General features: G+C 32.4%; 2 protein-coding genes and 1 pseudogene across 2 annotated transcripts; all 3 read right to left on the minus strand.

Annotated features, from left to right (window-relative positions):
• Positions 1-506: 506 nt before the first annotated feature.
• On the minus strand, positions 507-3733 carry LOC110691783 (glycerol-3-phosphate acyltransferase 1-like). The gene is made up of 2 exons (XM_021868731.1): positions 2803-3733; positions 507-1818 (listed from the first exon to the last, which is right to left on the minus strand). Exons 1-2 carry the CDS (start codon positions 3559-3561, stop codon positions 925-927), a joined length of 1653 nt encoding a protein of 550 aa, XP_021724423.1. The 5' UTR covers positions 3562-3733; the 3' UTR covers positions 507-924.
• Positions 3734-13668: 9935 nt separating this feature from the next.
• Positions 13669-18074, minus strand: LOC110691784 (glucan endo-1,3-beta-glucosidase 12-like). Its single transcript, XM_021868732.1, has 4 exons — positions 17320-18074; positions 15245-15700; positions 14301-14331; positions 13669-14209 (listed from the first exon to the last, which is right to left on the minus strand). Exons 1-4 carry the CDS (start codon positions 17390-17392, stop codon positions 14047-14049), a joined length of 723 nt encoding a protein of 240 aa, XP_021724424.1. The 5' UTR covers positions 17393-18074; the 3' UTR covers positions 13669-14046.
• A 1802-nt stretch (positions 18075-19876) lies between these two features.
• LOC110691700 lies at positions 19877-24181 on the minus strand (annotated as a pseudogene).
• Between the last annotated feature and the right edge of the window lie 445 nt (positions 24182-24626).

The raw sequence follows: 24626 nt of genomic DNA on the forward strand, positions 1-24626 counted from the left end.
AAATTAGATCGGAATGATTATTGAAATTTGAAATTCAAGACTTGGAGACTAGACAATAATGCTAGGATTGGATTTAGACCAGACCTCTCAAACTCACACCAAGTCATTTTGGACCTAATGTAGTATTGTTTCTGCATTTGATAAGTTATTTTTTTTTTAATAGAAATACAAAAAATGAAAAAGTGAATAAAAGAAAACTAATTGTTTCATTTCTTTTTTGAAAACTTATCAATATTTATTTTCACTTAAATTAATTTCCTTACTAATTCATTAGTGCATACGTATTTTTTAAAAAAATTTATTGTTAAATCATGTTTTTACTGATTCAAATAAATTTTTACGGATTGAGAGTGAGGGATAGCTCAAGTGGTTAGAGCTTTCCTCCCGGTTTCAAGAGATCCTGAGATTGATTCTCACCCCCATTCTTGTGGCTCTCTAAACACCAAAAAAAAAAAAACGAAAAAAAAGTACTTTATATTTACCAAGTATTCTAACCTAATATCAAAAAATAATAATTAATTAATATATAATGAGATGACTGAGTATTGAGAATGGAAACAGCATTACATCGAGAAGAATAAGAACTTTATGATAAAACTGTCTGTTCACTTACAGTTATAAGTCAATTCTTTGACATAAAATACTCCATTATGAAATTAAAATATATTAAATAAAAGAATATTACACATCCAAATAATAAAATCCCACCTACTACAATAATAATAGTGCATTTTCGTCTGTGTTAGTACATTGGAATATAGCCAAAAAAAAAATGAGGTTGGGATACACACATGATCCAAAGGAGGAAAAAAAAAAAAAAAAAAAAATTCTCCTACTATTTATAATAACTAATATTTCTAATATCCTAAAATTCATCCAAAAATTGGATAAACATCGAAATAAAAATAAAGAAATACTAAACGATCATGGACCGACATTTCCTTCATTTCCAGCCAACATTAAGTACTTGTCCTTCCTAGTAAGGGATGTACACTCGAAATCCAAGGCATTAGCCAATTGTCTTTGCAAATTGTTAGCCACTTCAAAACATGATTTGCCACCAGCACAAGTCATTTCTTTTGGCACCTTCCCTAGCACATCTAGGTAGTAAATAGGACTTGGGTTCATTAAAAAGAATATTGGGTCCAAACATTTTAGCCCACTCGCGGTCGTCCCATAGAACATGGTCACCTTTGTCTCTAAGGCGACCGGTACAATATCATCTGCTAATTCTGCGAACAATGAGCTAAATCGTAACAAGTAGGGTTCCCTACATGTGGTTCCCTCGGGGCACACCACTAGGTCACCTTCACTTAAGAGCCTCTCCATTGTTTCGCCATCAATTTTCCGATCACGTGTTAACCGGACGGTTTTAATCGGTGCGATGATTTCTGATGTTTTACTCAGACTATAAGTGACCGCAGTCAAGGGTTTCTTAAGACACACACTAAGGATGACAGGGTCCAAAAGTGTCCTATGCGTGCACACGTATAGGACACCTTTGTGGCCGTCACTAGGGTTTAAATTAAGGGATGTTCCCTTGATTCGTAGGCGTATGCCGCTTAATTGCCCTAATAGATTGGACAGCTTAAAAGGCAAGTAAACACCCACAACAACCCTAAAAATGGCAAGAAGAATCCCTAAGGGAAGCCACATGAACATGCAAAAAGTAGCTGATGGTGTAGGAAGAAAAGCTAATCTTCCATCATGAAATATTAAGGGCTTAGGATATTTGTCCCTTGGCAGTATTTTTGATGATGTTACTTCCTCATTTTTGCAGATTTTGTCATCTTCTTGTAGGTCCACAACATATGCTTCCTGCAACATAAGTTTAAAAATCTAATTACATTACTATAATATTTATCATACACTATATATATTTATGATATCATTAAATGCTATGTGTGTGACAATGATATTTATCTTCTTTTAAATCAATTATTATTTCTTTTCTTGGTCAAAACTGAAATCATGAAACATGTCAAGAGCCTGAATTACTAGATGCATGATTTGTTGCCTCATGAACAATTGAACACCAACACAACATATATAATAATGATAATTTAAATTTATTACTATACCGCCTCGTAAGTAAAGAGTGGCCTTTTGATGCTTATTTATTGTAAATAGGGGTAAAAATGAAAAATACATAGGAAACTCATAAAAACTCAGTGGCATGCATGACTAGCTATAATATAAATCTTATAAATTACATGAAAGATCTCTAGCACAAAGATTGTTCCATGTATTTTAAGTAAAAAGAGTAAAGTAATTATTCTTAATTTTATTTTGACGAGTTAAACTAATTATTTGGTAAGTATCACATCACATTTACAACGATATGAATGGAGTAGACACAAAAATAAAGTAGATACATAATAAAACCTTAAAATAAACAACTTTATTTATTTTTCTCTTATTTTTAAGGTTAGGGAAAATCAAAATTTAGTACTATATTATTTATAATATTAATAAATTAAATAATTGGAAAATCCAAGAAGCATAAATAATGTAGTGAATTAACTCATTTCTCTTTTTGTTTTCATGCATTATTGATGTTACTATAAGGACACCTACTTTAATTAGCAATCACTACAATTGTTGTTGTTTGTTTTGTACTTGTACTGTGACATTACCTAACTTTGACTATACTATCTATGGTTTGTTTTTCCTAAATATGTATTCTTAAAAACAAACATACATACAAAAATATTAAAAAATTAAACAAATTATCAATAAATAAAGATAATTGATGCATAAATTAATTTTTAAAAAAAAGAAAGTAAGTAAATAAATATTTACCTTGCAAAATTGCATGAAGAAGTGATCAAGAAAGGTTGAATTTCCAATGCAAAAATCAGGTCTTTCATCTGAAAAACATTCCTTAATTGACCTATACTTAACAAGCAAACCTTCATCTGATAAAAGGCCAGAATAGTAATTTCCAATTACGTTTAACTCAGTCCCAAAAACTTGATCAACCTTCAAATAATCCTTAAGAAACCCTTCAACCATTACCCTTGGGACACGTGTAAAAATAACCTTATAATTTGTCCTAGTTAAAGCTTGATAAACATGATAATTTACCTCCTCAAGGTAAAATTTGGGTAAAACGGTCCTTTCAACACAAGCCATATTTTTTACCTTAAGCCCACAAAATGTTATAAAAATCATAACCCTAAGTTGAAAATCATAGTCTAAAAAATAAGTAAAGGGGTATGATAAGAGCAAAAGAAATGATCTTATTAAACTACCACCTTCAAAAGCAACCAACATGAAAAATGGGAAGAAAGATTGTGATCTTAATAATGTTCCATTAAAATCACAAACCATAGTATTAAAATGTCGGTCCATTATTTTATTTAAGTGTTTCGATAAACTTTGGTACGACGCTAAAGATGGTTGTTGTTGGTGTTGGTGGATTGTGGACTTAAAAGACGGGTTTTTCAAAAGATGGAAACTATAGTTTCTGATTTTTCTAGCAACGGGAAAACAAGAGTTGCCAAAGAGTTGATAAACAAGCCATTCTACAACTCTAGAAACAACTGCTGGGAACAACATGGTTGTTGAGTTGTTTTGTTGTTGTTGTGTTTTTCAAAATTCTTAGAAGTGAATTTTAGAGAGAGAAAGTGAAGAGAGAGATTATTGTGTGATGTGTGAGAAGGAAACTAACGAGGGATATGGTAAGGAAGACAATTTATAGAGAATAAAAACTCAAGTTGACTGAAAAAATGCAACATTTGGTTAGCCACACCGCATGCATTAATTGCGTTTTAAAATCTCTTTTCTTCAATGTTTACCTTTTGTTGTTTTAAGGGGTTTTTGGGTAACGCTAGCTACTTAAATTAATTCTAAAGGCTATGGATATTTATCATAAGATTGATAATATAAACTAATCTAGGCAAAGTAATCTTGGCATATGGGAATTTTTAAAATTAAAGTGTAATAATATTATAATACATGTATGAATGATTATATAACTATAAGTTAAAAAACGTAAAAATCCGAGTGTTAAAAAGCATCGTTGAATAGGAGGGATTAGTTTCTTTAATTTACAACACTCCCTTTAGAATTTTTTATTTCGATTCAGTGTTATTACTGTTATATAGTGTTGTATTTTAAGAAAGACAAAAATATAATATTCCAAAAAGAAAGGCGAAAATTGCAAAAAAAAAACTCCTCCGTTTAAATGGAGGTTTTTGTGCTTTTATCCTCTTGGTGTATTCCACATATCAAACTTATTATATGAAGGAGCCATTAAACATTACGAGTATATTATATGTGAAGGCTTATAGATGCGGCATCTTGTTAGCTAGATAATGTATTTATTCTTGTCACCAATTGACAACATGGAAATCTTGGTTATAAATTGCCTTACATATATATATATTTTTTTTAAAAAAAATAAATCAAAATAACCCGATTACTAAAACTCTGTAGTGGCGATTATACTGAATCCTAGTCAAGGATTTGCTTAGAACGTTCAATCGAGTTCATATATGGTTTGCTTAAGTTGTGTTTCGGGTGAAAACAATGGGACCTTATCGAAGGTCCGATGAAGTGGAGAAGACTAGATTCGATCCAAGTAATGTTGGGCCGAAGGTTTCCTGCACAGTAAACACACGTAAACTAGCCTCGGAGGTGTTGCCGAGGAAGGCCCCTCCGATGCTAAAGTCGGTACAGTGTGTAGAAAGAGAACACTATGCAAGAGAATTAATTGCTTGAGGCTTTGCTTGAATGAATGTACAAATGTAATATTGATGGCTTTTATACCTTTGCATATATGGAGAATTTGGGCCTTAGCCCAATTGGCTTGCCTTGAGGACTGATCTTTGACTTTAGCACAATTGGAGAGATGAACCTTGACCTTGGACTTTTAATTGGATCATTTAATGCCTAGGCCCAATTGGACTAAATTGGACCCAAACAAGTTGTATGATAATAATCCTTCTAATATATGGCATAGTTCTTTTGGCCTAATAAGCATCTAATTTTGTGTGAACTTCTCTTCGGCTCTACCTTACCCTTCTAGAAGGTAATAACTAACAAGAATCGATTGTATGATGAATTCATGATGCTTTCAACTATGATAAACATTATTTGATGAAACAATGAGATGAATTTACTAAAAATAAAGATGTATACCCCACTACATTATTTGATGAAACAAAGAATCATAAGAATAATTTGGTACATTCCAAAAAAAAGTAACATGCAAACACTATAAGACGAAGTGTTCTTCAATTTCCTATATAACATTATTACTCATATGATCATATATAGTATCAAAAAATAATGCAGTGTGATAACATGCAATGTTGCAACACCACAAATATGAAGTATATAAGTTGGCAAAATAGTAGTTTGCATAAGATCAGAGTTTTATGTGTGATACGCGTAGATTTGCATATAAATTCTGTCAAAATTGTAGGATCATATTGTCAGGAATTGCCATTCCTCGTGGAAGAAGTATAATTGAGATCATGAAAAGAGCCGCAAAGGTTCATTTTTAAAAAATTAATGGAGTGGTTCTTATGACTTGAATTAGTTGTCACGAGCTTACATTTTTTTTCGAATAAAATTAAACAAACTTAGCGAATGATCACATATTTGATCTCCATTTTTGAAAGTCGTTCTTCCTAATTTGACTTCTATTTTGCATGATGATCATCGTCCAAACATAAAATCCAAACATGAATAATCTTTGTAACGTTTTTCCTGATTTGAATTTTATTCAGCATGACGATAATCGTTTGATAAAGTATAAAACACATTTACGGGATTCAACCATCAGGTTAAGCTTTTGGTTGAGTTGGTCTTCTAACATGATATCAAATCCAGCGTGGCATAAAGGTCACGAGTTCGAATCTCATTCACCCCTCCTTACAAAGTGGAATATTAAACGCTGGGTAGGGGGGGCATGCTACATCGTTGAGTTGGTCTTCTAACATTGTCCAAACATAAAACCGAAACATGAATAATTTTTGTAACGTGTTGATTTGACTTCAATTCGTTATATTTTGTATGATGCTTACCACCGTCCAAAAATAAATTCAAACACGAAGAATTTTTGTGAAGACAAATAGAGTATTATTGGACGGAGAGAGTAAATTTAATGACAAAATAGCGTGAAGAAATAATGTTATCCTTGGAATGTGTGTTATAGGTGATACCAAGTGGAGGCAACATAATAAAGAGAGGTGTAGAGATGATAAAGACTTGCACCCGTTGACATGCTTGTGTTAGTTTGCGTGTGAGAAAGGAGCTGACTACAAAATTCAATATACCACCGGCGCGGCTGTATTTCCGAGGCCATCCTACTAAAAGTCTACGCTATCTTTCACTTATTATTACCAACTAACCGTGTTGTTGTCATGATTTTAAGTTGGGTGTTGTTGATAAGGTATTATAGGTCTTAATTCATACGAGTACTACAAATGTTGGTATAGATCGATCAATATTTAGATATTTTGGCACTAAAGTTTGGAATTGTGACCCCATTGTTCTAATTGTAAAAGGGATATGAAAGAAAAGTGTTGTATACGTGGAAATTGACATTGTTACATACGTAGGTACGTACATTACATTTTTACAACTTTTCTCTCTATCTTTCTTATAAGTTCATGGAGAGGTTAGGTGAGGTAGAGGGAGACCGAAATGATTTGATTGGAATGAGTTAGGAAGGATATGAAGCATATGAATTTGCATGATCTGAAAATAAGGCATTTCATCGTAAAGGATGGATGAGAAGATTTTTGTGGATGACTATGCGGAATAATCACTTTTGGTTCATGTAGCCGATCCCATTTATGGGATTAAGGCTTTGATTGATTAATTGATTGTTTGTTTGTATGTATGCTAGATGCAATGATGAAGAGGTTTTAGGGCCTATCATGTTCACCTTATTTTCACTTATTTAGGTGCAATAAGTTCTAATAAGTTCAGTTTAGGAAAAATAAGTTCTAAAAAGAGTTACCAAGTACAAATTGCAACTAATATAAGTTTTATAAAATTATGATAAATTTAGGTAATTTCAGAAAAATAAGATAAGTTTAGATAAATGAAAATTAGGTGAGTAGAGCATATACCCTTGGTGATAAGAATATTTGTGATTTATCGACATTATTTAATAAATTTGAATCTTAACTTAGAAGTTAGAAGATACTTGTACTAGTATATATGATTTTAAGGCTAGCTTACATGTATAATGCTTTTGTAAAAATTCTTGCATATAATAATAAAAAATATACAATGTATATTGACAAGGTCCATTTGATCAAATCAAAATAAATAGCAGAACAAAAATATTACAAAACTAGATAAAAATAAAGTTAGCATTTCAAATAAACTACATGTTACAAAAAAAATACAAAAAAAAAAAATACAAAAAAAATATTACACAAAAAATTAAACATAATGGTAAAAAGTTTAAGGGTAATGTTATATGAAGCTCTACTTAGGGCTAGGGTTAGGGCTATGGCTATGAATTAGCATTTAAGATCTTTTCTAATTTGGTATTAATTTCGAAATACATGATAAAATCATGCGCAAATCAGTGCAATTAATAATATTTTCATTTGTTTATTTTTTTTCCATTTTGGCTCTTTATAAAATTATATGTAGCCCTAAAGAGTATGTATATCATTTTCAAAAGTTTAGGGTAATGTTTTATGTAGCCCTTTTCCAAAGTTTAGGCTATTTAACTAAATACATTTTGTAAGACAATATGACACGTGATATACATTTTAATTTAAGCCAATGTTGGGTGTTGTTGATAAGGTATTATAAGTCTTAATTCATTCGAATCTATTCGAGTACTACAAATGTAGGTGTATATATCGATCAATATATTAGATATTTTTTGTACAAAACTTTAGTGTTGTGACCACATTGTTCTGAATGTAAGAGGGATGGATATGAAAGAAAAGTATCATATATCATATATGTATATGTCGATCAATATATAGATATTTTGGTACAAAACTTATAGTGTTGTGACCACATTATTGTTCTAAATGTAAGAGGGATGGATATGAAAGAAATGTATCATATATGTGTAGGTTGACATTGTACGAAGTACGTACACTACTTCATTCATAAAACTTTAATTTTCTCTATAGCTTCTTGTAATATTGTTTGTATGTATGCTAGATGCAAAAGAAATTTAGTGATATAATAATATTTGTGATGAATTCTCAAAATTATTTAATAAATTTGAATCTTGTCTTGAAGATACTTGTATATGATTTTCAAGGCTAGCTTACATAATGCTTTATTTTGTAAAATTCTAGCATATAATAAAAATATACAAAGTATATTGGCAAGATCCATTTGATCAAATCAAAATAAATAGAACAAAAATATTAAAAACTAAATAAAAAATAAAATAAGCTAGCATTCAAAATGAATCTGCATATTATTAAGAAAAAGTTACACAAAAATCAAATATAATGGTAAAAACTAAAAAAGTTTATTACTAGTCCAAGCTAAGTCCAACTAAAAACAATCAGTAAGACGGTATGACATGTGACATTTTACCTTTTTACTTCTATTAAATCTCTTATGTTGTAATTAATAGTAATACTACCAAACCTTCCTAGAAGTATGGGAGCGAGGTGCCCAAGTTAAATGCATTCATGCATGAACACATGATGTAGAAATCGTAGAATAAAAAATGGGCCGATGCAATTACTAGAGTCTAGACAGTAAATTGTATAGCTGTATGAATTCTTCTCTATTTTATGAACAAGAATATTATAATACCTAGACTAAGTGGAATATTATAAAATTATTGCAAGTCAAAAAAAAAAAAAAAAAAAAAGAAATTATATACAACTTTATAGAATATAGATATACATTTACTCCAAATCTAGTTGGTTGATGTAATAAATATATATGGACTAACTAATTGAATTTGAAGGAATAGTTTGTCACAGTTGACAATGTAATAAAGCAATGTACTACATAGTACTATGTCATGTGATATTCCATCCTTAATTAGGCAACAGTTACCTTTTTAATCTTAAACTAATATGAGAGTATGTATCTTTTTCTGTTCCCTTTTATTAAGAGAGATGGAAAATTTATTAATATATTAGCATAACTTTAATAAAGTATAATTGAATTTGAGCCATGCATGCAATATATGGATGTAGTGAGCTTTATAGAGAAGAAACAAGAAAGTAGTTGGTTCACACATAAATTGTGATAATCACTGTCTTCTTCTGAATTATATGTCACAAATTATCACTAAAGTATTCATGCTAGAATTGCTTAAATTATACGAACCTTAGTTGGTGATTCATTAACTCTTGTATTGTTGTAAACCTTTCTGTGTTCTAGTATGTATGTATGTGTTGTTGCGGTAGACGTCGTCCGTACACTTGTAGAAGTTTATTGGAGTGATTATAACACAAAGTATGAGTCATGAGAAAAGCTTAATTATAGTCAAATAGTTACCTCAAATGTATATATGAATTACCAAATAAAGTAAAATACAAACTCAAGTTATGATTTATTGTACGTATGGATTAATCTAGAAAATGATCATGTGAGTGATGAGAGCAATGTAATGAGATGAGCCCTTTTTTTTTTTGAAAGAAAATTAGAGGGATTATAAGCCAAAGCTCAACCCTTATTGTTGTTTTAGTCCAATATTTACAGGCATTATAGACCAGACAGACACTTGAAAGTAAGGAATAAAGCATGGAAAACTATACCTCTAAACATACACCCTCAATAACATTATTCGAACTCTAAACTTCTAAAAAATCCTACCAATTGATAATCACCCAACTTGATCAGTATATTACTTAGCTCTCGCAACTTAATACCCCTATACGAAAATTCACCATCTCTTTTCACACTGCAATCTTCAGGTATCTCACATATCTTACATGTTCTTATTCATATAGATTCTAAGGGTGATTCACAATAATTTATTATATCTCTTATATATATTACCCACTTTCTTAAGCAGATAGAAGAATATATACGTAACGAAAAACATACTCATCTACTTACAACTTAGAATGAAACATCGTTTGATATTATTAATTATTAAACTTTAAATTATGATCCACAATCTTTATGATGTTCAGAGCCCCTCAATTATTTTCCACTTAATAATAGACTACATACTGTACATAATAAATTAAAAAAAAAAAAAAAAAAAGTATATGTAAAATGTACTGTAATTACCGTGGTCACACATTTTCTGTTAATAATTTGGTGAAGAACAAGCAATCATTTGATGCAAATGCTAGTGGGTGTTGAAACAGTGTAGAAAGTGAACAAACAAATCTGTTTAATTTAGCTGGAAGAAATGACATCATAAATTTGATGTTTCACACACATTTGCTGCTGCTGCATACTCTCATCTCATGCATGCACAAATTTATTTCAAAGCTACTTTGCGTGACCATCACTTTTCATTTTAAACTTTACATACTCTAATTATTATTCGACATTCATCTACTGTTCAAGTTGGATCACACATAAAGAAAGGTATCATATGTTGTTGGATTTGGGTAGGCTCTGTTTTGGAGCACACTATATATGAAAAAGAGACTGAATCAAATATTGTAGTTTTTACATACATCATCTCGTTTAAGTTAATTGCAATACTTTGGTTGACACACTTGTTAAAGCACAAATTAGACTATCGATATCTCTAATTATAAATGAGTAAAAATTACAAAGAGTAATATTTTAAAAATATACATTGCGATACATCTGAAAACATATACAATATTATATCCTAACATTTGTTTTTATATGTTAGGTAAAAATTTACAGTCAAAAGAAGACATATAAATAGTAAAAAGGTCAACCTGTTACATCTAATCTGAAACAGAGAGATTATACTATTATAAAGAGTAGGATAAATAAAGTCCGATTTGTTTCAAACAATTTGGAAATAGAAACCCCTAATTGCAACATATTTGCTCTCAAAGTCTCAACTCATAGTGTTGAAAGTCTACAACATTTTTCTAATGACCTTCCCAAGGACTTAACAATCAAAACATAAAACTTCTTTCAACAGCATAACATTTATCTAATGCAGCATGCCTTCGAGCCAGAAGCTAAGCAACCAACATTCATCTGCTTCATGCTAGCCGTATGCTCCATTCATTCTTCAAGAACACCATACTATACTACTCCCTATATTCCTATTTTTTTGTCCCATTGCAAATAATTGGGTCAAATCTCAAAAATTTTGACCATAAATTTTCATTAATTAATAAGAAGTCAGGGGTTTTATTGGATTCGTCTCATTATGTATTTTATTAATATCAAGTACTACCTCCGTTTTTTTTAGTTAACACGTTTTGATTTTAGCACTATTCGCACACTCCCCTTTGACCGTGTATTGTGCTTTATACATAATGAAAAATATAGTCATGTGAGATCTTGTTAGATTCGTCACGATATATATTTTCAAAATATCAACTTTTCATAATTTTTGTTTATCGGTAATTAAAGATATTAATGATTGAATTTGTGCATTGGCAAACATGACTAAAGAAACGTGTCAACTAAAAAGAAACGGAGGAAGTAGTTTTTATAATTTTTACGCGTATAAAAATAAAGTTATAAACGTTGCAAAACGTGTCTTAGAGACCGTGTAAAGTCCAATGAGGCAAAAATAAAGACAAAGGGGGTATATGTCTATATCCAACTAGAGGTGTCAATTCGGATAACCGGATGAAGTTTGGGTTGATCCATGACGGGTCGGATCTATTCGGTTCAAAATTACCCTGTTAACCCACCTCGAGTCGGATCGGATCACTTTCGGGTTGGGTCAAATTTAGGTCAAGATCTTTCAGGTCTAGATCAGGTTTGGGTCGGATCAACTTCAGATCAGTTCATATTCGGTTCGGATAATTCGGCTCGGGTTCAATATGGGTTTGACCGGATTAACTTCGCGTCGACTTTGGATCGGGTTGGTTTCGGTTCGGTTGATTTTGGTTATGTTATGCTCGGTTTGCTTACTAAGGTTGATTCAATATTCGGTCAATTCTAATTATGATACTTTTCGTGTTTGGTTGAATTTTGTTTGGGTTGACCAAATTTAATATTCAAATAAGTACATTTTTAAAATTGGAGTAATATTGAGTTTTTTTTTTATTTTTTTATTTTTTTTTTATTTTTGGTCGATATTAAGTCATTCATGTGTCATCTTTTCATATTGTGTCATTAATATATGTTTAAGTAAAAGAAAAAAAGGTAAATAATAGATTGGGTTTAAAATTATGGTTGGTTTGAAATCATGTCAAGTCAAAATTAAGCTTGATCAAAATCGGGTCGGGTTAATATCAGTTCAGATCGAAAACAGTTTGGATTGAATCGGGTATTTTTCGGGTCAATTTCGGTTCGAATTGAGTTAGGTCGGATCAAACTTGTTCGGTTTGAGTTCAAGTCGGATCAAATCTGTTTCGAGTTGAGTTCAATATTGGGTCAAATCAGTGTCGGGTTAAGTTCAAATCGGGTCAAATCGGATTCGGGTTGATTTCAGTTCAGTTATAGATTGGGTTTGAGTCTTGAATTTCTCAAATCAAATCGAATCGGTGACAGTTCAAAACGGATGATTTTTTCGGGTCGATTCAGTTTTGACACCTCTATATCCAACACACATTGTTAAAAATACTTCGTATATACAAGTACTATTCTTTTTTAAATAATCAACCATCCTTTTTACTTCTATTGTTTTGGATGGTGATATCATGGGCCTAGACCAAGGCCCTAGCTTTTGAATGAAACTGTGTTAATTAAAGCAACAATTATTATATGGACCATGGTGCACCTAGAAATAGTACACCACTTCTACACTTTTGAATATTTAGTAAAAAAAATTTGAACACTTTACAAAAAATGAACATTTAGTAAAAAAATATGAACACGTCACAAAAACTGAACATAAACATGCAAGTTTATATGTTCATATTTTATAAAGTAAAATTCACTTTATGTGCTGTAAATGTTCAGTTTATATTACAAAACTATTGAATTATTACGAGTCAGACAAATATCTTTCAAAAAATTGATGTTTATTATATAGTGTTGTATTTAATATAGTACATTTCAAAATTTGTGATTGTTCAGATTTTTTTACTAAATGTTCAAAATTTGCAATTGTTCAGATTTTTTTTTTTACTAAATGTTCAAAAGTATAGGCATGGTGCATTGCGATTGTTCAGATTTTTTTTACTAAATATTCAAAAGTAAAGACGTGGTGCGTTGCGATTGTTCAGATTTTTTTACTAAATGTTCAAAATTACAGACGTGATGCATTGCGAATGTTCAGATTTTTTTTACTAAATGTTCAAAATTTGCGATGTTCAGATTTTTTTTACTAAATGTTCAAAATTTGCAATTGTTCATATTTTTTCACTAAATTTTCAAAAGTATAGGTATGGTGCATCTATTTCTAGGTGCACCATGGTGCACCTTAAAATTTGCGTAATTAAAGTCGAAACCTGGCCTCCAATGATCCGATCCCTAATCTCTAGATACCAAAGGCCCAAGAGGAGTGCTTCCATCTCCTAGTCTCATCTGCACTACTCTTTCTATACCTGTACTTGTAACTTCTAAGGCAAAAACTTACAGAAAACACCTTATTTCATCTTATAATTTACAAGTCACATCTCATATCTTCCGAAATAGCAATTTAGCATGACTCAATTTTGGTGCCTTTTTACAACAATTGGTTAAAATGTTTCGTTCTTGATCAGTCAAACTTACAAGCAAAGCTACCACATAAATACATTCCACAAAGGCACAAAGCACAACCTAAATGGTGGTTATAAACTCAAAAATTATAACCTACACCCTGCCCCTGCTTTCACAGGACTAAGAATCAAACAGCGCACTTCAGCCGGAAACAAGTAAATACATAACCTGACTTACACGATTATAGCTGCCCCTCAGATTGCTAATACAAGGAAAAACATATCCTACACGGCTAAACATCTTCATAACTAAATTTTCTACAGAATGATAACAGTGACCGAGCTTCTTGAACTACTCCTTTACGATTAACAATGTCTAGTGACCATATCTTAGCAGAAGAACCATGAAACATAAGGATCTTGAATAATATGAAACCTTGCTATCAAGGGCTGCTGCTGAAATAGACGGTCCAGGTGGTCCCACGCCAAAAACTGTTGAGACGTTTTGATTTGTTGTGTCTAGCACAGATGAACTCGTGCTGTACTCATAGAAACAAGTTACAGTTAATAACTGATTCGGACAAAATAAAACAAGGAAAAGAGAATACACTAAAACATATGCATTTTCACCTTGTAGAGGGATACTGGCATGTTTCAGTACCTGAAATATGATCAAGAAGTATATTGTGACATCAGTACAGAGCGAATATGAAGTCTGACTATTAAAGGTAGTACAACAATTCATAAGAAATAATAACAATCTTGATTCCAGAGAAATGCATCCAGAAATGATGTAACATTTTATGCAATAAAGATAAGTTTCCATTCGTAAATTTAATTAATGAACATATACAAAAGTTAGCCAAAAGTAACCGACTGTTGTAACGTTGTTTACTACTTTATCTCTAGTGAAAGTTAGCGGAGTCTATAATTAATCCAGCTTTATTAAAAATGTACTTAAAAGGTACCACGGGTGATTAGAATAATTAGTGGCTAAGGTCTCAGATAAGTGGAAGTCAAAATCAGGCACATGGAGAGCAAATTTGCACTTTGCAGCACCATTATTCACTAAGTGCAATCACATTGCATCACAATTCACAATAAACTATGATGAGTATGAAGTCTCGAAGGCCACAGATCCTGTTTTAGAAACCTTTCAAGTTGAAATCTCGAGGAAACTTGGGGTAAACCTTTCCTTTAAATGACTAGTTAACTTCTCCCTTCTCGTGGTTCATTGAATTCCCACTATGATCATATACTTTCTGTACAGCTAAAATGTATTAACAATACAAATAACTTAATCATTTCTAGACGAAATCATCAATGTTTTAGTGTTACTAAATAAAAATTGCACATTATTTCTCCATTTGCAACATATGCCTAATGCACTTTCTGTGGGAAATCTGATTGACGTGTATCCTACTTCATGAACAGCCCAATTAGTTTCACATAGATTATATTCAACATGTCCCAGATCAATAAAAAAAACAGACATAAAGAACAAACAAAATATACGCTGCACAAAAGAAGAAAAGCACAAGTGAAAATAGGAGAAAAAGAATTGTTGATCATACTTGGATTAGTGTTAGTGACAACAGCAGTCCCTCCAAAGTTACAGCTATTTGGAATTGGGTTCTTCTGGTAGTACGTGTTGAATGCATAAGAAGCGTGATCATGGAGTGTATTTGGGTAATAGCAACTCCCGCCAGATTGAATTGCAGTGCAATCAGCACCACCATGGCCACACGCATAGTCTAAAGCCATCTGCAATGCTAACCGAGCAGCAGTTTGGCTGGCAACACACCAGCTAGCACCTGAGTTAACAGGTGAGGATGTGGTTGGGGTAGCAAATGGAACCCACTTAGGCGGGTCTTCAGGGATTGAGTTTGGATTCAATACGGGAGCAGATGACGCGCCTGTGAAATTTATGGTTGGTACAGTTGTAAGAGGGGATGTGATGTCCTTTTGGATAGTTGCTTCAGTAGGAACCTCACCAGGTCCAACTCCTCCCCATATTATAGCGCATGAAACTGACAAACCAAAAACAAAAACTGATGAGAGGATAGTAGATAGTGCCTTACTTGTAAAATCACAGCCTTTATTGATGAGAAATATGCAAATGAAATGCTTGGAATTATGCAGCAAACTAAATATATACTTCATGATTTTCTCAATCCCTAAGAAAGGCATACACAACTGTAATGTCTGTGTTTCTTTATATACTGTAAGTTCAATCTATGATGATTTTGCTAAACATCAAGGAAGAAACAATAGGTGAAAAGAGGTAGGCTATTTATCTAATGCATCATATTGTATTATGAAAACCTCTGTCGCTATGCCCACTTCAAAGAATAAGTTTTATTTAAAGTGATCAATTGAAGTTTAAATAATATTATCATTCTGCCCTTAGTTAGATATGAAGTATATAAATGTAACACTTCGGCGTCTACTAAAGGGTGGGAGGAAGAAGATCGAGAAGCAGATTGGAAACTCACTTTAAGGTACATATATAACAAATGACATAAGAATATATTCTGATGTGTACAATAGAACAAACTCTTCAGTTCATCAATTAGGTACAGCTATACAAGTACATTCCAGGTATAAATCCTAAAATTCTTCAAGAAGTCCATGTGATCAAAAGTAAGTGGGAAACAAAACATGAAAACTAACATATTTTTTCTTAGGAATATACAACGTAAGCAATGATAAATCTATCCTCGAGATTGAACTATCATAGTTTCATTAATTTTAAAAAATGATGTGTACATCTAAGGACATGTAGTGGTTTTCCTATTAAACGGGGAGCACTTTTCGGATTACTTGAGATTAGATCGAATGATCCAGTCTCGGAGATTGGTCAAGAGTTCCTCGGCGAAAATTGGACTAAAAATGCTTTAGCCTAAACTCGAATAAACCGAAACAAGGTGTACAAAACCAATTGACCAATTCTATGATGACGTACACTTAACAAATGCTTAGTTCTCTAGTGTACATGATGACAAACATAACATAAAAAATGACCAACAAATCGAATCACAAAGCAGATAAATGCTTTACTTCCTAGTTTAGCCAATTACTAGAATATTTGACCACAATAATTAGGAAATCAAATGCAACTTCTGACCATGAGAATCTTAATAATACGACAAACTATCCCAAAAAAAAAAAAAAATAGCTAAAATATTAATTACACCTCTCAATCCTAAGTTCAGCTAGAAAATAAAAACAGAGGAAAACACTATTTACAGACTTTCTTTTTTACCTTTCTGGGTTTCTTCCAGTCAAATTTAACTCAAACCCAACATGAATCAAACTATGAACAAAAAAATTGTAGAAACCCAACATGAATCAGGTACGATGGTATATGCACGTCTAACTTAAAAATCAAATCTCGTCTATATCATTGTCTTAAATGACCACCTGGCTGTACAACAATTCACGAAAACAGGACTTTGCATTTTCAAAGGACTAGCTTATGAATCAAATTTCATCTACATCATTGTCAATTGCCACGATATAGCATAACCTCAAAACAAGACTAGGCAATTCCAAATTTAGGACCAAGTAAAAACAAATAATGATGAAAACAAAGATAGCTAAAAACAATGAAAACAAAAAGTGGACCAATAAAGCAGAGAAAAATCACCTGAAGAGAAGAAAAGAGAAAGAATGATGAAGAATGAAGCAGAGAAGTGAAACAAAAATACCCTTTTACCCATTTCAAGTATTTCAAAGAAATTAAAGCCTCAATAACAATTATAAGTGATTGATTACCCAAATGTAAGAGAACAAAAAAGCTGCCATAGTTTTCTGACCTTATCTTTTTGTAATATATTCAAAAGGGAAAATGAAATAGGGGTAGATTAGAGAAATAGGATAAAATATAGGACAGCTGAATATTTGTAGAAGCTAAGGTTTGAAATTCAAAAGACAAAGAAGAAGAAGAAGGAGAGAGAAGAGTAAAAGGGAAGGTTGAGAGTGGTGGAGACATTGTGGGATTTGTGGGTGGTAGAAAATAAGATGAAAGGAAGGAGCAAACAATGGGGGAAAAGAGAGAGAGAAGAAGAAAAGCAAGAATTGTTTGTAATATTAAGTGATGATAGTAATGATGACCTTAATTAGTGCCCATTTTCTTCTTCTTTTTCAGGTTTCTCCTTTTTCTTTTCTTCCTCTTCAAAGTCTTCATCTTTGGTATTCAGTAACTGTAGAGGTGTAGAGTATGATATTTGGTGACGTTTAAGGGATGACACGTGGGTACATAATTTTGCATCATATACGTCTTAGTTGAAACGAGTGTAAATGATCTAATGGGGAGGTATGGATATCAAAAGTCATACTCCACTAGTCTTAAGTGAATGAGTAATGCAGAGTACATGGATAGTGAATTCAAAATCATATTTATTCTCATATTCTTTCGTTTGCTCTATATCCATTCATTTGTTCAATCTCAATCATGTTAGCTTTGTAGCATTATGTATCGTCAAAAAAAATTTAAATTAATATTAATATTATTACGGAATAAAAATTGAAAGTGTATTAATGATAGAAAAATAATAAATAACATAAAAAATTGTGTTAAAGAGAATTTAGAAGTCTAAACGTAGCCTTAAATTTGGGACATAATGAGTATTAAAAAACACAAGGAAATTTTTTTGGAAAAGAGTGAATAGAAACTGTGCTTTGTGCTTGGATTATTAATTTGTTACTACTCGTATTTGAGATCTTAGCCAAGTTAAAGTCGGTAAATTAATGGTTAAAAAAAAACACCAAAAAAGTTGAACAGCCGGTGCCGCAGTCTTAGGTTGCTAGAAGCCCAAAGTCCAAGAAATAGGGGGAAATTAGTCAAAAGTTCTATTCCTTTTTTGTGTTTTATTTCATTACTTTTGAAATTTTGCATTACAGAATTTTAGAGTATCTAAAGACATGATGATAAACATATATTTGGATTATAAAAGGCATTTGATTTGATCACTAAAGTATCTATTTTTATTTGTAAAGCAATAAAATTATCTTGATACTTTTTTCATCTTATACCCAACAACTAGGAAATAATAACTGAGTAATAGCACCTTCAGAGTTATGAAGTGTTCACCTGTCTTAACAATAACTGATCTAGCTACGATTAATACCGATACTGAACCTATGAAATCGAAGCCGAAAAGGAGGTTGCAAAGCAACTCTGCCTCATAAATCTGTTTTTCAAATGAGTATATCTCCTTGATGTAACCATGACATAATACAAACTCACATAACCTTACATAATCACTTATTCCGGTCAAATAGCTCTGTATCTTTTTCATATTTGAAGAGCATCAGCAATCGACCCAGCAAGGCTCAGAACTTCGAAAGGAGCTCTATTTGCAATTGCCTTTACAGTACGAGGGCAAGAATCCGTGATCCAAAAGTAACTAAATGCTTTCTCTGAACCTGGGAGAAGGTATAAACAAAGATATTTTGAGTCATCATTAGTTACGGACTTTGCAATCAAGAATCATCAGATATTATGTTGCAATTATGTGATAAATTATTAACGATGGTCATTTTCATGCGTGAAACGCTCATATGAAGCCTTTGGAAATACAGCATGGGTCACATAAGCACTAACCTTCACTGCACCATGCGCAGCCAATACTTTCTGCAGTTTCAAGAACCAAGTCATATACTAGTACAAGTACCCTTGAAAAACATACAGATTTGATTGGTAAACATGAATAATAATATAAAAGTAAGATTCAACTTAAAAAGATGAGTGGAACTTAGAAAACACAAAGACCAAATTTTTATGAATTCTTGAGTTCCTAGCCAAAGTTATTGTGTAAGGAAAGCAGCAAGTCTGCTCTTGTTAAAAAAGGAACGAGGTATTGCATATGTACACGACTAAATGAAAGTTTATGTAATACAGACATGATTGCTTTCTCTCAATAAGAGTGCCACCAGATTGTACTAAGTCATCAACAATGACAACGTGACAGCCAGCAGGGTTGCCTTCCTTAAGCCTCACTATCCGTTTATCACCTTCACGAACCTTTGCACAAACCACCTGGTATTGGATGACATGAAAATTTTAATTGCGATGGAATATGCAGGATTGAATTGGTCAGAACAGTTTTAATAATCACACATGACATAAAAATACACAGACCGTAGGAAAATGATCTAGCTGCTTGTGGAATCGCTTCCATACTCCTTCATCTTGAAATGCAACTACTATCTGGAACAATGTTGTGGAGTAAGGGGCAATCATTAACATACAGCTGTAAAGACAGTTGAAAATTCTTTGCGGAATTAACATAATGGCCAGTGGAGAAAGGAAAACATATTATAGTAACCTTTTCAGCATCTGGGAGTTGATCAAGGCGCTGCTTCAACAGGGGGATGCCAGTTTCAAACAATGGTAGTACATTGTCACTAAATTAAAACCTTTCCTGCAAAACAGCAAAAAATAAAGTGTCAAACACGTGAAAAAAACAATGTTCCTCTGTTTCTATTTAGTTGACACGTTCAATTTAGGCACACATATTAAGAAGAGGAGAGAGAGAGTGAAAGAGAATGATAAAGCAAGTGGGGTAGCTAGTAAATGCAAAGTATAAGTCTTACCCGAAAAGGAAACGTGTTAACTAAAAAAAACTTCCTAAAAAAGAATACATGTCAACTAAAAAAAAATGGAGGCAAGTATTACAGAAGATAGACAGTAGTTAGTAGACAGAACCGGGAAGAAAGCTTCGCATTTGAATTTTATGTAGTCAAACTTTGAAAACCTAGGCGGCCTTTGGTAATTTATATGAAGTATATAAGAAAAACACTATCATGCAAGATCTTGTTAATTTCTTTTCAATGTGTCATAATATTGACTTTTTAACAATTTTAAAGGTATTAATGGTCAAAGGTGTACATTGGAGACCGTACAAAATGCAAATAAGAATATCTTAAAGTATCAAAAGAAGTATGATAGAAATTATAAATAATCAAGCCGGAAGTTGGGAACCTAATTTCGCTTAAATAATAAAGGGAACAGACAAAGTAATTCACAAATTTGTGATGAATCCAAAATAGGCATATCATGATATCACTTCTTTCACCAAGGTCAGGCATTATTGATAACATTTCAGAAATTTGCACTCCAAAGAAAATGCTCCTATCAATACTCTCTAGAATAGTAAGCTATGATAACTTTTCATTTTCCAATACCCAAGTTAAACACATAACAAACGGTTTGAATACCCATGATTGAAAACAGCTGGTTTATAAGATAATAGTCATAGTAACCAAGGAGTTAGTATAGTGGTTCTCGAAGCAATTAGTAAATATATCTAGCATTAAATTTTCTATGATTTTTTTATTTTTTAAACTTCTCTTTATAAAGTTTATAATCACATCCTAATCCTACTTATAGTAGTTACATGACTTACATCAGGCTCCATAACAACCAATAATGTAATTATCCAAGTAATAGCCACCTCTCCAGAATTCATTACACGATATTAATACCTCTGATATCGAAAATTTTCAAACTCTCTGAACACGACACTATCACAAAATACCCATATTTTATGATCCCCTAATATCCAAAACCCCCTGTCACTCAAACCCAAACCCATATCACTATAGCCAATACCTGACAAAGGCAAACCAAACAGTAAATAGGAACTAAATCCCCACACCCAAAAATTAGGAGCTCAGAGTAACCTATATATCCCAAAAATTCTTTATCAACTTTCCACAGTCCGCCTATGGGCTATGGTAATCACTGAACAAACACATCTAAATTATATAGAAAACAAAGGTCATGTCCTAATATTTCCACCAAACACTTCTCAGGCCCTATATGTGTCTAGTTTCTCAATAATATATCTTCTATTGAAGCTGCTTCATATATTATTATATTACAACATTGGTCCTCAACCATCAACAATCACACATTATCTAGAAGTTACAGCCTCTTGTTACACGGATAATACTACATCTTTTCCTGTTTCCCCACTTTTTATTTAGAAGAGAATAGAGAAAGAGCAAGCACTTCACCAGCTACTAGGAACTACAACCTCAGAACAGATAATTGTCCAAGAGGACCAAGGCCTGTTCATCCAACAAATTAGAGTTTGACGACTCAATTCATTACCACAATTCAGACCATTCACACTTTCATAGGGCAATCAATCCCAAATCAATTGCACGAAGTATGCTGAGTAAAATCATGCAACTCAGTCACTTCAATTCAAACTTTCAGGTGTAGTAGAGGAGAGCAGGGAATATAATGAAAAATTATCAGATGATGAATGTTGTCCTACAACAAGAATTTAGAAAGCTAGCACCCACCTCCAACTCATTCTATTAGCAACAGAAATGAACAACATTCAACAGAGATACACTACCCTTTTCTAGTTTCTACAAAACTTATTAGGCTGACTTTTGACAAGTTGGTCTTAGTTACTTTAACGGTAACATTCTTACTTTCTGTTTGTTTACAACAATAACTCAAAGTGCTACTCTTCCAAAAGACTAGTTCTTACAAAAAAAAATTACCAATGCAATTCACTCCCATCTCCAACATCAACACTTTGACATTTTTAGGTTTACACAATTAACTTGGAAATGGTGAACTCATATTCATACATAAAATATCTCCTATGGCTGGAATCAATAGTCACATTGATCATTTAACTTGAACTTGTAATGTAACCATTACATTGAAGCGGAGGTTGAACTAAAGTTTGTCACAAATCTAATCATAGTGACCATCAGCCCATTTCAATCTCTTTAGAGTATGTTGATAGCATATTTCTTTTCATACAAAAAAATAAAAAAATTTCATTTCAAAGACCTTCATTTTAATATGACTATATGAATGTCAACCCACATATTTATTGGCAAAATTCTTAATTGACTCACTTTATCCCATTTAACGATGTTATATATGAAATTTAAAATCTAAAAAGAAAGCACAAATGTAACAGAATTTCAACAAGACCCCCTCATAATACTCAATACACACAAATATAATCACGAAGCATGTAAAAGAAATTCCAATACTAAAGTATTATGACAAATTGACAATAAGGAACCAGAATAGAGAACACATCTATTCCAGCTTCTAATTGATTATAAAACTCACCTGCAAAGCATGTATGTCATATATGACCACACTAGTTGGTCCACCCCTTGATATTGGAATGTTGGATAATATCCTTGCCATTGTAAAAGCTGTGGCAACATCTCCTTCCTCTTCCATTCTCTCAAAGGATCCAGTTGGAAAAAATGGTAAGACCAATGTGAAGGATGCAACAAATAGCCGCGGAAGAGCAAATATAACAGACAGTTGCTCAAATATGACTGCTGGTGAGCTAAAAGCAGCCAATGTTGGCCTCTTATATCTTGTGCATTATTTATGAAAAGATTTGGAAAACTATCATCAAAGCTCCTGATACATGATATAATAAATCAGATCTCTAATAGAACACTGAATTATAGAGGTAAACATGCTGTATATTTCGGAGTGTAACACAGCTTCAATATTTGTCTACAAACAAGATAAACCAGCAAGCCCACTAGGCTACCACAAATGAAGAACCGTCTTTTTTCCCTTATCAAAGAAAATCTAACAAAGTCGTGCATAATTTTCGAGCTCAATAGACAACAATCGAAGGATGAAGGTTGCATTTTCAAATATGCAGCAATGTACCATACATCTCACTTTGTAGATTAATCTATTTGCAAGATAAAACCTAGCAGGAAATGCCTAGACTTCAAGGCAGGCAAATGGAACTTGTAACATGTCCAACAAACAATAATATAATTCGCAGCCAAATTGTGTACAACATGCTACAAAATACTTGTAACATACAATATATCGAACAAAGGGAGAAAAAAAAACATACAAATTATTTATGTTTCTTAGATACTCCATTTCATTTTGTACCCATGTCGGATCCTCAACACTCCAACAAGGTTATAGACTCTTCTCTTGTATTTTCTGCATTTAATTCTGGGCTGAAATTATGAAATTGTTCATAAAAAAGCCAACTTGGACACTTGAACACGTATCCAAATCCAAGTAATTTAAAATATTAAAAGGGTATTGTTACAGTAACCACAAAATTACACAAACATAAAATTCCAAATTAAACTCATGAGTCAGAATCATCAATGAAAATTCAAATTAAACAAATTCCGGGTAATGGGTACAAGAAATTTCAGAAAAATTTCGAAAAAAAAATAAATTGAAGCAGAGTAATAGAAAGATACCTCCAATTGATGGATTGAAGATTGATAAGATCAGATTGAGCAGCATTTTTACGAGCAAGTTCTTCAGCTTCTACACAGTAAAAGAGCAACACTTGCTTCTTGTTGGGTTTCTCCATTGTTTTCTCTTGGGTTTGCTGGGGATTTTCAGTCTTCTGCTTTAGTTATATGCTTATATTCTCTTCTCTAGTCAAGGAATAGAAAAGAGTGGCGCTGTTGCAAAATGGAGTGGTCAGTCAAGTAGAAAAGAGCACACTTTAATCTATAGTGCTTTCAGGGGAATTTGGAATTTATGCAATTTGCAAAGCAAGTCACCTAATGAATCGTTATTAAACTGAATTGTCACATTGTTTCAACTCCTTATACTTTCATTACATCTATATTTTTCCTAACAATGGCTTGAGGACTCGAGGAATAATCAATACGAAGTACTATTCAATAATCAAGGAGCCAGACCCAATTACAAATACTACTGAGTATACGTTAATATAGTGGCATTTTCGTTATTTTTTTTGTCTAGGATTCCGCACTGTGATGCACGGGTACAAGGTCAGGGGACGGGTATAGCCCAAATATGTCCCCTTGGTTTTGGGTATAGCGGCGATTTTTAGGTATGATTGACTGAAGAATTAACGACGTTTCAACCTAATTTTGACGTACCGAACCCAAATAAAGCAAGACCCTTAAAAATGAAAAAGCTCTCTTTACTCTTAC

The sequence above is a fragment of the Chenopodium quinoa genome, unplaced genomic scaffold, assembly GCF_001683475.1.
Source record: "Chenopodium quinoa cultivar QQ74 unplaced genomic scaffold, ASM168347v1, whole genome shotgun sequence".
Classification (NCBI taxonomy): Eukaryota; Viridiplantae; Streptophyta; class Magnoliopsida; order Caryophyllales; family Amaranthaceae; genus Chenopodium; species Chenopodium quinoa.